The sequence below is a fragment of the Otolemur garnettii genome, unplaced genomic scaffold (genome assembly GCF_000181295.1).
Source record: "Otolemur garnettii isolate 467f Iridium unplaced genomic scaffold, OtoGar3 scaffold00043, whole genome shotgun sequence".
Classification (NCBI taxonomy): domain Eukaryota; kingdom Metazoa; phylum Chordata; class Mammalia; order Primates; family Galagidae; genus Otolemur; species Otolemur garnettii.
The window spans coordinates 11284271-11301399 of record NW_003852438.1 but is presented as its reverse complement, the minus strand read 5'-3'; the positions used below and the strand labels follow the sequence as shown (position 1 = coordinate 11301399).

At 47.4% G+C, this 17129-nt stretch overlaps 1 protein-coding gene and 1 non-coding gene across 2 annotated transcripts; one reads left to right on the top strand and one right to left on the bottom strand.

Annotated features, from left to right (window-relative positions):
* Positions 1-2158: 2158 nt before the first annotated feature.
* SDR9C7 (short chain dehydrogenase/reductase family 9C member 7) lies at positions 2159-13690 on the top strand. Its single transcript, XM_003790541.3, has 4 exons — positions 2159-2491; positions 4869-5127; positions 5791-5954; positions 13403-13690. The coding sequence occupies exons 1-4, from the start codon at positions 2191-2193 to the stop codon at positions 13618-13620; spliced, it is 942 nt and encodes a 313-aa protein (XP_003790589.1). The 5' UTR covers positions 2159-2190; the 3' UTR covers positions 13621-13690.
* Positions 13691-16387: 2697 nt separating this feature from the next.
* On the bottom strand, positions 16388-16470 carry LOC111725573. The gene has a single exon (XR_002773608.1). It is a non-coding gene; the product is annotated as a small nucleolar RNA MBII-202 (small nucleolar RNA).
* Between the last annotated feature and the right edge of the window lie 659 nt (positions 16471-17129).

Here is a 17129-nt window from a genome sequence, read left to right as displayed (position 1 = left end):
CCCCTCCTCACTTCTGCCCTGGGTTTTTCCTGGGACATCAGTCAAGCCTCTGGGGACATTAGGAGGAAAGAACCTCATTTGCAGCTTCAAAAGAGAGAGCCAATTACATATACCGGCATCCTATTTACTTCAACAGTCACTGAAGACTCTGAGCCTCATCGCCCACCCACCATCCTGAAGAATACACATATACACACTTTAGGGGTGAAGGGGCCGGGCCACAGCTGCTCTGCCTCTGTTCACCTCCTCAGACTAGGCCTTACCTGGAAAACCTATACCCTCCCACAGGATGGAAATGGCCTGGAGGAAAGGGCTCCCTCCTCTGGGGGTGGGGCTGGGGAGGCCACCAACAACCTGACCCATCAGGCCTCAGGTGCTAATTCAGCAAGGAGACCTGTCATCTGAGAACAGGAGGCCCTGAGAGGAAGAGCCCTCTGTGTGGTCCCACAACCTTCACAACCCATGTCCATGGCCTGCGTTTTCAGTTTGAGGCCAGAGGAATGCTGCCTGGGCCAGCAGAGAGGTCCAAGGAGTGCTGTGTCAGGCGCAGGCCCATATTGGGGAAGTTCTGAGTCACCTTAATCCAGGTCCACAGCCAATGACTGGATTTATCTGTGTCCTCAAGAACTGGGATATCCACTGCCCCGGGACTGCTTAGGCCCTGAATGATAGGGGCTGACGTCTCCAGACCAAGATGTCTGTTCACTCACCAGGAGGCAAACAGAGATGGGGAGGTGCTTTCCAGACCCAGTGTAGGAGGGGCTCTCCTCAGGGTACCAGGAAGTAGATAGGGTCTGCCTTCTACCACTGCCTATCTCCTTGCCCCGTGGGTTTGGGGTCTGCTCTTCCAGGATGGCCACCCAAGTTCTGACCACACTTCCTCTCCAACACTGCTAGGACAGCCTAGAGTAGCCCAGCCCTGCTGGCCTTTCCTGAGGGAACATCTGCTTTACCTGATTCTGGGGCTGGGCAGTCCAGGTAAATAGTGCAGCACAGAGGTTCCCCCTTTATCCCTCCACTCTGGGAACTTTGTGGCCCCATTTCTATGTCCAGTCCTCTAAAATGAGAAGGCATGGGCTGGTTGACCAGGCTGCTAAGGAATGGTGACCCTGGAGGTCAATCCAAGAAGCCACTCTATGCTCCAGCATCATTTTGTCCCTGCATCTCAGGCAGCTCCACATGTGGCCCCTCATTCTAACACCTGTCTGGCATCCCCGTTTCCTTTCCTTCACCACCTTCCTTCTACTTTTCTGCGAGTTCTTTATCCAATTACCAGGAATCTCTCCTTCTCCTAGTCCTGACCCTGAGAATGTTCTAAGTGTCTGGCCCCAGTTCTCTGCTCCTCTATCTCAACCCCTGCCGGGGCCAAGGACTCTGCCCAGGCCCTCTCTCTGCTCTCCTGTGAGCGCCTGTCCCCACCTCCACATCACCGGGCAGGCACTCCTCATTGGTGACCTGAGTATCACCCCCCCAAGGAGTAAGGTCCTCCTTCTACTTTCTGGGAGTTGAGGCCTCACATTACTGGCCTCCGCAAGAGGAGGGCCCTGCTGCCTCTGACCTCAGGATCCTATTTCTCACTCTCCTGATGGAGACTTACCTAAGGATTCCAAAAAGCTGCTGACCTGGAACTTTTTTCTCTTGGGGTTTAGAAAGCACAGAACCCATTTTTGTGTGTTTTGCATTAACACATTTGTCTTAATTTTTTCCCCTGAAAATAAAAGTTAAGCTTATTTATATGCCTGTATTCCTGACAAATGATTTTCATCCCTGGGCCAGGGCTGGAGCTGGGGTAGGAGGTACCTGGGGGCTCCCTGGGCAGAGTCGTCCTTCCTCGTTTGCCACCCCTCACACAATAGTGTGAGCCACCTCTTCACCAACATGGCCACTGGGGCTTTACCCATCAGGGCAGGAGGAGAGAGGGAGGCAGCCACCAGCACTGTCAGAGGTGACATGGCTTCAGGTTGGACTCGAATTTCTTGCATCTGGGCTAATTGGTATGGTGATGCATCTACCTATAAAAATTACCAAGTGGTTCACCCAGAGGCTCTGCGTCTGTTGCAAGCAGTGGAGAGGGAGGAGTGCTCTTCTTCCCAGTGCTTCCAGCAGACTGCAGGCTGGGGCTCAGAGGACCAGTCTTACCCACTGACTCCCAAGCCCAGTCCTTCCCGGCCATCACTTTCCACCTGCCCCATGGCAGCTCTCACAGACCTCTCCTTTATGTACCGCTGGTTCAAGAACTGCAATCTGGTCCGCGACCTCTCAGAAAAGTATGTCTTCATCACGGGCTGTGACTCGGGCTTCGGGAACATGCTGGCCCGACAGCTGGTTGATCGGGGCATGCGGGTGCTGGCTGCTTGCTTCACTGAGGAGGGGGCCCAGAAACTGCAGCAGGACACCTCCTATGGACTGCAGACCACCCTACTGGATGTCACCAAGACTGAGAGCATCCAGGCGGCAGCCCAGTGGGTGAGGGACCAAGTGGGCGAGCAAGGTGGGCAGAAGTGCATTCTTCAGCTTTCTCAGCTTCTCCTTCTTTCTCTCTCCCAAGGCATCTGGCAGTAGCAGTCTGGTGGGCTGGGAGAGGCGATGTGGGGATGGGGCTCTCGCTCAGTCATGTTGGAAGCCACTGCATGATTTGGCTTGTTCACATGAAGGGGTGATTTCCCAAGGAAGTTTTCTCTCCTTGGAAACTCAGAGGAACAGGAAAGAGGTTGACCTAAGAGGCAAAGAAGGGAAGGTGTGTTCTGTCCCTACAAACTTCTAAAGATGGAGATGCCTCTCTGAGACTTCCCTAGTAGTCCCAACCCTCAGCTCCTGTAGAAATAGAAAGCACATTTCTTGTTGGAATTAGACTAATGATGGGGGAAGGGGATGAGGGTTGGACCCAAGGACTGGGTGCACTGGCTCTCCCTTACTGTGTCAGGCAGGGGAGATGGAGGCCTCTTCTCTTCCTGATGTCACAGTGCATGCTGGTTTCGCTTCAGGGCAAGCATCTATGTCAGAGTGGCTGATCCTATTAGGAAAGGAGGCTGTGGCCTGGGGCCTGCCGCACAAGCTTCCAGTGCACCGGGTGTGGGTGCAGGAGCAGGAGGAACAGGATGGCTAAGCAAGAGCCTGAGGGATGTCCTTACTCCTACAGGAACTAGTCTGGGGTCCACACAGGGCTGGGCAACTGAATCCTGAGGCCAGGAGGAGCCAGACAGAAACGCCCTGCTTTATTTTTATCCTCAGTGCTTATCACTATTCATTATACAATATAGTTTACTACTTTTTCTTATTTATTGTCTATTTCTTCTGCTAAAATAAAGCTTCCTGCGGGCAGGGCTTTTTGTCTTTTATTCACTCCATATCCTTAGTACCTAAAATAGTGTCTGGCATCTAGTCAGATGCTCAGTAAACATTTGCTGAATGAACTAGTTACTGAATAGTTCAGCAAGAGTAAGCCTCTTTCTTCAACAGGCTGCCTCAGCCAGCTCCCTGCCTTCATCCCTGAACCACATCAATTAATGATTCATTGAGTATACTGGTTTCCTATTGCTGCTGTAACAAATTAACGCAAATGCGGTGGCTCACAACACTGCAAATTTATTATTCTTTAGTTCTGGAGAAGTCCAAAACAGGTCTCACTGGGCTAAAATCAAGGTATCAGCAGAGGTGTGTTTCTTCTGGAGGCACTAGAGGACAATCCCTTTCCTTGCCTTTTCCAGATTTTAGGGGCAACCCACATTCTCTGGCTCATGGCCCGTTTCCTCCATCTTCAAGGTCAGCAAGGTTGGGCTGAGTCCTTTTCTTGCTTTTTCCAGTTCTCTGATTTCCTCCTCTTTTTTCCACTTAAAAGGATGCTTTCGATTATAGTGTGCCTAGGCTTACTAGGCTAATCCAGGATAATCTCCTCCCCCTAGTTGATTAGCAATCTTCATTCCATCTACAACCCTAACTCCCCTTTCCCACTAACTCAACATGTCCACAGGTTCCAGAGAAGAAGATAGGAATATCTTTGGGGGACCATTATTCTTCCTAGGCCCCTGGGCAAAATCCTTAGTCTAAGAAGCACTGGGAACGGGGGGGGGGAGGCCCAGGGAGAGGAAGTGACGTGTCCAAGGCTGGAGGCAGCACAAGGACTGGAACTGAGGCTCTTCAACCATGGGCCCCTGCAGAGCAGAAGGATAATGTTCAGTGCTACATGTATTTCTCTTCATTTATATCAACCCAATTTAAATATCTCAAACACAGCCCTTATCATATTTTTCCATTATGATTTTATTTAAATGTTTTATAGTATATTTGCTTATAATTATTTCCCCTCTGGTTTATGAGGCCTTGAGGGAGAAGACCTGTGCTGTTCATTTTACATCTCCATTGCTCCATCAATGGCAGAGTAGATGCAGGAATGAATGATTGTGTGAGTGTATGAAACGCATGCATGAATATGTGTGCATGAAATGCATTAATGAATGATTGTGTGTGTGTGAAATGTAGTTGGTCATACTTAGTTGGATGGGGGGGTGGAGAGCATGACAGCAGGAAACCATATATCAACTTAATCCATTGATATAAAAATGATGTCTCTCATCTCAGAGCTAACAGCTTAGGTGCTGTAGCTGGTACAGAGCTCCAGCTGGCTAGCAGCCTTTCTATGAATCAAGAAAAAGTGCCTTTGGGGGGGGGGGCACTGATTAGTGAAAGGCACACCTTTCTTCAGGTTGTTATAGCTCCCTGCCCCATGCCCCAGGCACGGCAGTCTTCCCTCTTGTGCCCCTGCTCAATCATTCTTGGTGGTCCTGAGTCAGAAGGGAGTGGGCCAGGGTGCTTTCCCTGAGACACTGCTGGTTTCTGAATCATTCTCTCTCCCTCCATCTTGTCCCCAGGCCTGTGGGCCCTGGTGAACAATGCTGGTGTGGGCCTGCCCAGTGGTCCTAATGAATGGCTGACCAAGGAGGACTTTGTGAAGGTGATCAATGTGAATCTGGTGGGACTGATCGAAGTGACCCTTCACATGCTGCCCATGGTTAAGAGAGCCCGGGGCAGGGTCGTCAACATGTCCAGCTCTGGTGGTCGTGTTGCTGTCATTGGTGGTGGCTACTGCGTCTCCAAGTTTGGTGTGGAGGCCTTCTCTGACAGCATCAGGTGACTGATCTCTGGTACCAAACCACTCTGGGTGGGAATCCTGGGGGATTCGCCTCAGGAAGAGCAGGCTGGGGGTGACGATGTGTGGGCAGGAGAGTTACGCAAGGAAGAAGCTAAACGGTAGCAGAAGGAAGATTAGGCCTCAAGGGGCCCTCCCCAAGGACTGAGAAAAGAAGGGATGAGGAAAAGTGTGGTGGAGATAGGAGGTGTTCAGTGTGGCTTCCCTTGAGCTGCCCCAGAGCAAGTGAGACCCCGTTTGGGCCTGTGGGAGCAGCAGGGAGAGTTCCCCAAACAGACAGACAGGCCTGGGGGCAGAGGAGAACGCAGGCCCTGTGTGTACCCCTCACTCCTTTTGCCATGTATCTGTCCAGTATGGGGCTAAAGGTGGGAAGGGCCTGGTAGGAGGCAAGGCCTTGGCCTAGATTCTCTGTTGACTTCCTCCCCTCTGAGTTGGCCTGATGCAAATCGCCCAGAGACTGCTGGACCAGTTTGGGAAAGAGCTGAGGCCCTCAGGGAGGGCTTATTTGCATGAAAGCAAGGCTGAGGCCAGGTGCAGGAGGGGAAGCATCCCCAGGTTCCTGGGGGACGCAGGTCCTCCAGAGGTGACTCTGCCTGACGACTATCATCTTGGGCCCCAGACTGAATGCAACACTCCCTTTCCAGGCGTGAACTCCACTACTTTGGGGTGAAAGTCAGCATCATCGAGCCGGGAAACTACCGGACGTCCATCCTGGGCAAGGACGGAATAGTGTCACGCATGCGCAAGCTGTGGGCACGGCTGCCACCGGAGACGCGGGAGAGCTACGGGGAGGAGTACTTCCGCATCTGTGAGTGTGGCCAGGGGCTCTGCCCTCTCGGGGTCCCTGACTCAGTTGCCACTTACAGATGTTGACAGAGGCTCAGAGGAGTTCAGGACCCAAGGCCACACAGCTAGTGGCAGAGCTGGGGGTTGGCCAGAGAGACCAAGAGGCAAAACCAAAGACAGGCTTGGGGCAGGCGGTGCGGAGTGGGGGTGAGGGGATGGGGGGAGGTGGGGATAGTTAGGAGATGCTGCCCACTCCTGGCTCCTGTTCCCAAAACCTAATAACAATCCGGGGCATAAGTACTAAGATGAATCTGGAGAAGTGACGAAGAGTGTGGCTGCTGGAGCCAAAAGCCAGACTGCCTTAGTTCAGACAGATCTGAATTCAAATCCCTGCTCTGCCCTATGCCTCAGTCTTCTCATCTGTAAAATGGAGCTAATGATAGTGCCTACCTGAGGGTTGCTATGAGCATTAATAGGTGTGAAGTATCTTGCACACTCTGCTTGTTAAATAAAGAAGAAAACTAGCATGTAGGTATTTGAAGGGAGAGTCTCTATGTACTCCCTTTCTGTCTCTGAGCCAAGGGTCTCCTGTGAACCTTAGGTGTTTGGGGAGGGTAGAGTCAGAATATGACAGCTGTTCCCTACACTGCCCCAAACCTGGTGCGGCAGCAGTTGTCTCCTGGACATCACATGTGTCATGCCAAGACATAAAAACAGGAGAGCCATTTCTTCACTTAATACATGTTTTACTTTTTGGCTACCGTGTGCCAGAAGCCAACAAAGTAGCTTGTCCCTCGAAACCTGTAGCTTGTGGCCCAGTAGGGGAGACAGGAGCTAATAAAAACCCAAACATTTAATGATAAATGTGGATAAGTGCCACAGAGAAAAAACAGGATGGTAAAAGAAGAGCAGGGCTGAGAGTTAGAGCCCAGTTCAAACTGTGGTGTTGGAGAGAGCTTCTCTGAGTTGAAGGAAGAAGAGTGAGGTGTTGCTGAGAAGGGGAAAGAGGGGATGAGCAGGAACTTTTTTTTGCAGCAGGAGGACTCTAAGGCAGGAAACTCCTTTTGAGGAACTTGAAAGAAACCAGAGTGGGGAGCATGGGATGGGTAGCTAGAGGGGGCACAGGATAAATTAAAGCATCAAAGCTCACTGAGGAGTAAGGGTGTGATCTGCTTTGTGATTAGAAAAAGACGACTTTGGTTGCTGCACTATCCTAGGCTAGACCAGCCAGTGGTTTGGAGGGGGGAGAAGGTAGAGGAGTTGGAAAGAAGCTGCTGGATGCCAGGTGTATATTAAACCAGCTGCTGTGGCTGTGAACCATTAAAGATTGAGTGCTAGGTTTAAAGCCTAAGGGACCTGGATGAAAAGTATCATTCATTCATTGATTTAGGGAAGCCTCAGGGAAAAATATTTGGGGAAGCATTCCTTGCAGAAAATAATCTTTTGGCTCTGGACATGTAAGAATTCTGAGAAAAAATATCTGAAGATTTACCTTAGTTAGGACTTTCTCAGTAACAAGAGACAGAAAATCCAACCCAAATTATTTATTGTTGTTTGTGTGTCTGTTTTTGACACAGAGACTCACTCTGTCATCCTGGGTAGAGTGCCGTGGCCTCAGCCTAGCTCACAGCAACCTCAAACTCCTAGGTTCAAGTGATCCTCTTACTTCAGCATCCTGAGTAGCTGGCACTACAGGCATCTGCCACCACACCCAGCTAATTTTTCTATTTTTAGTAGATACAGATCTCCCTCTTGCTTAGGCTGGTCTTGAACTCCTGAGCTTAAATGAGCCACCTGCCTCAGCCTCCCAGAGTTCTAGGATTATGGGTATGAACCAGCTCACTCAGCCCAACCCAAATTATATAAGCAGAAAACGAATTTCTTGATTCATATGACTAAAAAATGAGTAAGATGAGCTTCAGTCACAGCCTGATCCTGCCTACAAATGATGTTTTTAGGACCTGGTTTCATCCTGTGTCATGGCTCTGCTTTTTTTTGGTATTGATTCCAGTGTCACAAACATTCTCCCCTGTGGGGGCCACATAGCTACAGTTTCTCTTTACCTCCTCTTAAGGTGAAGTCTGCCAGGAATAAGGGAGAATCCTTTCCAGTAGCTCCTGCCAAAGGTCCTAACATTCACTTTGACTCAAAGGGTCTCTGGCAGTTAAATCAGAAGGAACCCAGGATGTACCTGACCCTGAACCAATCACTGTGCCAAGGGGATGTGATAGTCTGATCGGCTCCGTCTGGATCATATGGTCTGCCCAGACTGCCATGGGGGAGCAGGGAGACCCAAAAGGAGATCTGCAGTTGTTGGGAACCAAGGGAGTAGATATTAGCAGGTGAGAGGAGTAATATACATCCCCTGTGTGATCACCCTAAACCTCCCATAGCAAAGAGTGGTTCAAATTTGCAGAGTTCCTACGAGGCTACAGTCAAACAGATTCAGCCAGTGTCTGGAAACTTCACAAAGTCATTTTCTAAGTAAGTAATCAATGCAGAGAGAGGGTGTAGAGCCTTCAGTGCAGTCTGTGAAAGAGAGTGAGTGCAGTGGCTTACACCTGTAATCCTAACATTTTGAGAGGCCAAGGTGGGAGGACTGCTTGAGGCTAGGAGCTTAGACCAGCCTGGGCAATAGAGTAAGACCCCATCTCTAAAAAAATTTAAAAAGAGTTTATCAGGCTTAGTGGCACATGCCTATAGTCCCAGCTACTCAGAAAGCTGAGGTGGGAGAATCGCTTGAGCCCAAGAGCTTGAGGCTGCGGTGAGCTATGATTATGCCACTGCACTCCATTTTAAATGGCAGAGCAAACACTGTCTCTAAAAAAAAAAAAAAGAATATGTAGAAAGGCAGACTTCCTCAGAAAATCACTTGTCAAAAAGCAAGTATTGTTATTCTGAAGAACGGTTCGGGATTGTGAGTTTATAAATTACCTTATGTGAATTCATCTGTAGCCTGCACTATAATTTCAGAGGAAAATTTTCAGTCAGGAGTCATCCATCTTCAGATAAAACATTTTCCCAAGTGATTATACTCTAATTCTCACTTTGGTCACCTAATATTTACTGGAAGACAGAGATGAGAGTCTCTGGGAATCTGAGAGAGGAGATTTGAAAGGAAATGCAACCCACGCAGAGAGCTGTGCGGTATGGACATGCATACAGAACAAAGCCCTGGGACAGAGCCTTAAATTTGCCATCACAAAGGCCCCACTGAAGTGACAATGCTTTAGTGAGTTTTAAAGGATGAATAGGAGTTCACCAAAAGGGAAAGAGATGGTGAGTGTTTCACAAAGAAGGAAGAGCATAAGCAATGTTTTGGGGACTTGACGTGTGTTTTAGGGGCAAGGTGGATTCAGGCTTGGATCCCAGCAATCCCTCTAATCATGTTACACAACTTTTCAAACTTCAGTTTGTTCTTTTGTAAAATATAATTCCTTCCCCTGTAAGCCCAGTGTGACTCAGGAGCCTGAGGTGGGAGAACTGCTTGAACCAGGAATTGGAGGCTGCAGTGAGTTATGATAACACCATAGCACTCTAGTCTGGGTGACACAACAAGACCCAGACTCAGAAAAAAAAGAAGAAAAAGGCTGGGTGATGGCTCATACTTGTTATCCCAGCTCTTTGGGAGGCTGAGATAAGAGGATCATTTGAGGCCAAGGGTTCTAGACCAGCTTGGGCAATGAAGAGAGGCCATGTCTCTGCAAAAATATTTCTTTGTTTAATTGCCCAGATGTGGTAGCAAGTGCCAGTCACAGCTACTCAGGGGGCTTAGGTGGCAGGATCACTCGAGCCGCAGTGTTTTAGGATACTTTGAGCTATGCACCACTGCACTCCAGCCTGGGTGACATTGCCTCAAAAAATAGTAATAATAGGCTTGGGTGCCCATAGCTCAGTGGTTAGGACACTAGCCACATACACCAAGGGAGGCAGGTTCGAACTCGGCCCAGGCCTGCTAAACAACAATGGCAACTGCAACCAAAAAATAGCCACGCATTGTGGCAGGCACCTGCAGTCCCAGCTATTGGGAGGCTGAGAGGCAAGAGAATCACCTAAGCCCAAAAGTTTGAGGTTGTGTGAGCTGTGACACCATAGCACTCTACTGAGGGCAACATAGTTAGATTCTGTCTCAAAAATAAAAAAAAATAAAAAATTAAAATAAAAAAGGATGAGGAAGAAAAACTATGATTCCAGTAATCCCAACACTCTAGAAGGCCAAGGTGGGTAGATTGCTTGAACTCATGAGTTTGAGACCAGCCTGAGCAAGAGCAAAACCCTGTATCTAAAAATAGACAGGCTCTGTGGCGGGTGCCTGTAGTCCCAGCTACTCAGGAGGCTGAGGCAAGAAGATTACTTGAGCCCAAGAGTTTGATGTTGCTGTGAACTATGACTCCACAGCACACTACCAAGGGCTACAAAGTGAAAAAAGATTTTTAAAAAGTATGATTCCTCTCTCAGAGATTGTTAGGAAAATTAAACAAAGATATGAAAATACAAAGTACTCAGCTCATTCACAATAAGAGCTCAACAAACCTCAGCCTTTGTTATTATTACTAGTTTGGCAAGAATGAAGCATGAGGGGTTACGGTGGGGATGGAGGTGTGGAGAGACTAGGGATCCGCTCATACATGGCTTTGACGGCTACCTAAGGAGTGTGGATCTTGCTCTTAAGAGAGACTTAAGAATCAGATTTGTGTCACTGTAGGAAGGATCAAGAGACCAGCTGGGCTGGTACTACAGAAACCCAGTGAAGGAGTGATGTGAAGTTATGAGTCGTGGGGGTTGTGGGAGGAAGGGACTGGGCGTCAGAAACCTTTCTGGGAGAAACCTTTAGAAGTGGCCTTACTACACCAGTGGGCGCAAACTCCAGCAAGTTGCTGTGGCCAAACAAACAGGCCCCAGGCTTCTAAACCCCAGGGCCAGGCCCTAGAGGTCTTGGAGTCATTTTTAACTATACCCAGTTGGAAATGGATAATTAATAGCAACTGAGTGGGACACATTACCAGAGAAGTGGAGTGCACAGTCAGCATGGAGGGCACACACTGAGTGCGGTGGTGGTGTGTTGGGATGGCGCTCTGAGACCTCAAGTGAAGCTCCAGCCTGTCTTGCTCGGGAGAAGCCCATCTGGCCAAGTTTCTTTCTTTCTTTTTCTTTCTTTTTTTTTTTTGAGATAGAGCCTCAAGCTGTCCCCCTGGGTAGAGTGCCGTGGCATCACAGCTCACAGCAACCTCCAACTCCTGGGCTCAAGCGAGTCTCCTGCCTCTGCCTCCCAAGCAGCTGGGACTACAGGTGCTCACCGCAACTCCCAGCTATTTGTTGGTTGCAGCCGTCATTGTTGTTTGGCGGGCCCACGTTGGATTCAAACCTGCCAGCTCAGGTGTATGTGGCTGGCGCCTTAGCCACTTGAACGACAGGCTCCGAGCCCAAGTTTCTTCTTTCATCTCAAGTCTGTGGTGAAGGCTTTCAAAAATTCACCTTTTGGTCCCTCGTTCATCTTGGGGAGCATCTCCATCAGAAGCCTAGGATGTGTCCCTGGCAAACAAGAAAGGGACAGCAGCTAACCTACTGGAGCCTTACAAAGTGCCAAAGCCTGGTCCTTGATACTTCACAGACTTTGTCGTGCTTAATTCTTGCTATATCAGAAACGTCTTCCTAGGTGTCCAAACCCAAAGCCCATGTTCTTCCTGTCTCACTGTCAGGGAGAGTGACAGGGTACCCTGGGTACTTCTGTCCCTCTTCCCGCTCCATGCCTACCAAGGTGCCCAGCACTAAGTTGTTCCAGAGAACAACAAAAGGATGTGGCTCCCTTGTCTGGGGTAGTTTCTTCTACCCCACATGTCGGAGCCCAGTCCCCAACCCATCTTGTCGTGTTACCTGTCCCCACCTCCTCCACCCACAAACGCTCCCCACTTCTGTGGGAAGCGCATAGCCCTGGGCATCCTGAATGACCCTTTAACACTCATCTTTCAGCCTCAGTCCCACTGGTGCTGGGCTCAATGCCAGGCCCAAGGCCAGAGGGCAAGGCCTGTCTTCCTAAGACATTATTACTTTACAGTCTGGCTTTAAGCTAACAGGGCTCTTCTGGAAACCCTCAGACAGAGTTTGATATTTTTCCCACATCAGTTTTCTCTTTAGGAAACAGAAAGGAAATTCTTTAGAGTCCAGAGTGAAGAGGACTTGAGTGACGCTGCTCTGCCCTTGCCAACCACCCCCATGGGTCCTGACCCTGAGGGAGTGAATTCTCTGCCTGCCTGGACTATTCCCCCATCAGAGAAGTCTGACTCCCAGGCACCATTTTCTCTGGGGTCCTTGGGGCTCTTGCTGAAGCATGAATCCCATTGGCCCACTCCTGTCCCAGAGTCCTGGGGTGAGGGTGCAGATGAGGGCCAGTCAATGCATGGTGTGCCCGTCTCCTGTTTATGTCATGAGCTTAGGCAGACTTGTATCACCCAGGTGTTCTGTACCCCTCTCAGCACCTGTGTGCACAGTGCAAGCAGAACAGCCCCCACGTTTGTGAGAGCCCTGCCAGGTGCCAGCGTATGCCTTAGGTCATTTGAGCCCACAACGGTGGTGTGATGGAGGGAGAGGTAGTGTTCCCATTTTTTAATACTATTTACTCCTGCATGCTTTTGTAGAACATTTGGGAACTGAAGTCTAGGAAGTACACAGAAGAAGAAATAAAAAGCTTCCGGGAGCTAGGACTCCCACCAGCCAGACAATATTTTTCCTTCCTTCACTCCAATTTTTCCATACATAACCTTGCATATGTATGCACTTACATACATACCTTTTCTATCCTGTCCTTCCTCACTGTCTACTCGGCTGTTCATCGTCTCTGTTATTCTCCAGGCCAGGATTATTATTCCCACTTTACAGATAAGGAAAGTTTAAGCCCAAGGTCATAAAACAAGTGGAATACTTGTATTGCTGGTCTAATGCAATAGTACAAATTCAGAGCCCAGTTGTTGAATTCAAGAAGAGAAATAAGAAGGCCAGGTGGGGTGGCTCGTGCCTGTAATCCTAGCACTCTAGGAGGCCAAGGCAGGTGGGTTGCCTGAGCTCATAGGTTTGAGACCAGCCTGAGCCAGAGCAAGACCTCCTCTCTAAAAATAGCCAGGTATTGTGGTGGGCACCTGTAGTCCCAGCTACTCAGGAGGCTGAGACAAGGGGATTCCTTGAGCCCAAGAATTTGAGGTTGCTGTGAGCTCTGATGCCACAGCACTCTACTGAGGGCTATAAAGAGAGACTCTATCTCAATAAAAAAAAAAGAAAGAAAGAAATAGAGGAATAAGATTTGTACTAATCTTATACATGGGTGCCTGTAGAAGGGACAACCTGAAGGTTGTGGTAGACCTACCTGCAGTGTTAGATCAGGGATTCAACAGAAAGGGAGCTTTGATGGAATTCAGAAGAAACTTTCTGTATAAAGAATAACAGAGCCTTTCATTTTTTCCCTGTACTCTCAAACAGATACTGAGAAATTAAACAATATGATGAGACTGGCAGAGCCGAGAATCAGAGACGTCGTCAATAGCATGGAGCACGCTGTTGTTTCCCGGAGCCCCCGCATCCGCTACAACCCTGGCCTGGATGCCAAACTTCTCTATGTCCCCCTGGCTAAGTTGCCCACCCCTGTAACAGATTTCATCCTGAGCCGGTACCTTCCAAGGCCAGCGGACAGTGTCTGAGCTGGGGAAGCTCCAGGGGTGGAAGGTGGAGCAGAGAAGAAGGGGTGGGAGAAAGGACTGTGGGGTCACAAGAGGTGGTATCAGATGTCCTGGGGGCCCTGGCTGCAAAGGATGCTTTGCCTGGCTGCCACTCACTGCTGGCAAATCTAGTAATTTCTAACAGAAGGTGAGTGCCCCTTCCCACCACTGAGGCCCCACAGAAATCTGAGGTGACCTTTGCAGGTTCAGAGACCTGCAGTATGGCCCCAAGGTCATCCGCACCCAGTCAGGATGTGGCTTTTTGTGGACCTGGAAAATCAAGGAGAAAAAAACCATCTCCTGCTGAATCACAAATCCCCCTCAGTTGTCACTGCCACTGGGAAATACAGTGGGATGATGTGGCCCCCGGGGGATGTCCACCACCTTCCTCAATGTGCACTAACCCATTGCTGAAGTATGTCATACGGCAGACAGGGAGTAGCAAGGTTTTATCAGACAAAAGTTTAAAATATTTTCTTTCTTTAGATTTCTCTACCCATAGGTGATTGGGATCCACATGCAATAACATTCATTTATTTAATCATTGATTAATTAATAACCATTGATTAAATTCTTCAAAAAATTATTGAATGAGTACTACCTACTGGGCACTGTGTAGGTGCTAGGGGGTTACAAAGATGATTAAACCATGGTCTTTTTTTTTTATTGTTGTTGTTCTGTTTTGCTTTAGTACAGTATCTAGTAGCAGAGAGGACAAGCAGTGATAGAAGGAATAAAAATCAAAAAACAAAGTTTTAAAGCTGTGAGAGATCCTGGAGATCATCATCCAATAGCTCCCCAAATCGACTATTCGTCATAACCACCCAGTTAATTAAAAATACAGACTCCTGACCCAGGTTAGAAAATCTCATTCAGTAGACCTAGGATAGAGCTCAGAAATGTATGTTTATAAGAAAGACCCAGGGCACTAGGGAGCCACTGATAGTTCCACAGAAGAAGTTCCTCACACTCAGAGGGGAAAGTGACCTGCGTAAGACTATTCAACTTAGTGAACAAGACAGGAACAGAACTCAGGTATTCAGACTCCCAGATAAAAGTTTATTTTTTTTAGTTATAGGAAAGTCAGTTTTTGTTTTGTTTTGTTCTTTAGAAAATCAATTTCTGAAATTAGTTACATTGGTAAATAAGTCATAGAACTAAATTTTCTTTTTTTTTTTTTTTGCAGTTTTTGGCTGGTGCTGGGTTTGAACCCCCCACTTCTGGTATATGGGGCCAGCACCCTACTCCTTTGAGCCACAGGTGCCGCCCTGGAACTAAATTTTTTTTTTAAAGCCTTTAACTTCTGGGTCTTGTGATGTTCTGTTGAAAAGACTTTTTTGATCTTGATATGTGGTCGATGTGAATTTCTTTTATTAAATGTCTTTAAATTGTGTTTCTTCAACATCTGGATGAACTTGAAAATAATAAAATGTAATTTATTTACACCTATAGACTCTTTTTCTAAATTTTAAAAGAAAAATTTTATACAGATTAAATGCTGTTTCATTTAGTAAAAAAGAAAGATTTGTAAATTGGGCAGCTCCCCAAACCAGAGTTGGTTTAGGAAGAGTCCGCATGTTGCCTGGTCAGAGAAGATTTATGGCCAGAAAAAGGAAACAGCAGACTGATGGTAATTCAGCATTTGTTTTATTTGAACATGGTTTGAATAGTTGACTGCCTTTCTGTTCTTATATCCAATTAGGTTTTAATTTACTATGTGTGGAGAAGCTTCTTGGCTGAATTTTGAAATACACAAGAAGGCAATTTTAGTATAAACTTAATATTTTGTTGTTGTCAACACCTCAGATTTAGAGGTTGACCCAGACTTTAGGCACTGATACCATTTGTCATTACTGTAAATGTATTTAGTTGGTCTTATCATTGGGGAATGGTAGAATGGGGGGGCGGGGCTTTGCAAGGTGGGAATAAGGGCTTCCAGTTATACTTTTGTATGAGTTTGGGGAGATTTTTTATTTTGTTGGGATTTTTGTTTTTAGGAGGAAAGAAATGGTCTGTTTGGGGATTTATTTGAGTTTTTTTTAAGTTTTAGTTTGTCGGCTCGGCGCCTATAGCTCAACCGGCTAAGGCATCAGCCATGTACACCTAAGGTAGCAGGTTCGAATCCCCAGCCCGGACCCGCCAAAACACAAATGACATCCCAACCAAAAAATGGCCGGGCGTTGTGGCGGGCGCCTGTGGTCTCAGCTACTTGGGAGGCGGAGGCAGGAGACTCGCTTGAGCCCAGGAGTTGGAGGTTGCTGTGAGCTGTAATGCCACGGCACTCTACCCAGGGGGACAGCTTGAGGCTCTGTCTCAAAAAAAAAAAAAAAAAGTTTTAGTTTGTCTATGTTGTATTTTGTATGAGTGATTTTATTTTGGTGTGTTCTGGTCTACTGAAGACTAATATCTGAGTTAAACCTAAAATAATGGCCTTTTATAATTTGTTTAATAACTTTTTTTCTTTGTCAGGTTTTTACTCAGGTGAGATTCTGACTAAAATTTAAGGCTCTAGGTTATTTTTAGTTATTATTACTTTAGGTTTTTGGTCTTAGTATATTATTATAGGTTATGGTATCTTTATGAATATATATATATTGAGTTTTATTTTTTTTTAGAATAGAGACTATTTAACAATTCATGGATGGCTGTATGTAAACATTTATTTGAGAGAACATAGTATATTAAGGAGATAATTATCATGGCCAGTAAGAGGATATTAATTTCTCTGTTGATTTTTGAAAACTTTAAAAATGTTACTTATTTTCAGTTGTCAGATAGAAGAGTGTTCAAATGTACTTTCATCAAGCAGGACAGCAATTAGATGTTACTTTAATAGTTGCTTTAGAGCAGTAGTTCTCATCTGAGGGAAAGTATTTTCCCCTCGCTCCAGCCAAAAGACATGTGGAAACATCTGAGGCCATTTTTGGTGCCACAGCCTGGCATTTGGAGTTCATGTGGTTCTCAGATCAGCCTCGGCCTTTGCTTTCGTCTCGGCCCTCAAAGGTCTCCGTGCCTGTGAGTGGTTTTCCAGCAGCTGGCTCTGAACGGAAGGCTCGCTCCAGCCCATCTACGGCACTCTCATTTGGGATCTCACTGCTGAATTTCCGACTGGTGTGCCACTTGCCCCAGGGCCCCAAGCTCAGGCTAGAGGAGCTGTGAGTTTTTCTGTTCACTTCCTACCAAGTCTGCTACTTTTGCTGATAATGCTGTGTTGTGTTTTCACCTTCTGCCTGAAATCGAACCAGCCCTCCCTCCTCCGTCTGGCAGCAAAGCTGCTAATTTTCCAGCCATCTCTCCACCTGCAGCATCACCATTCTTGCCTAGAGAGCTGTGGTGGAGACAAGGGAGTGGCCCCAGACCAGGAGGCCACAGTTCCTGCTGATCTTGCTGAAAATATAGTATTTTTTTATGAATAAATGATTCTCCTTTTTTTTTTATCTTTGGTTGATTTCCAGAGCCCCTAAATCCTTATTTTTTTTTTTTTTTTTTTT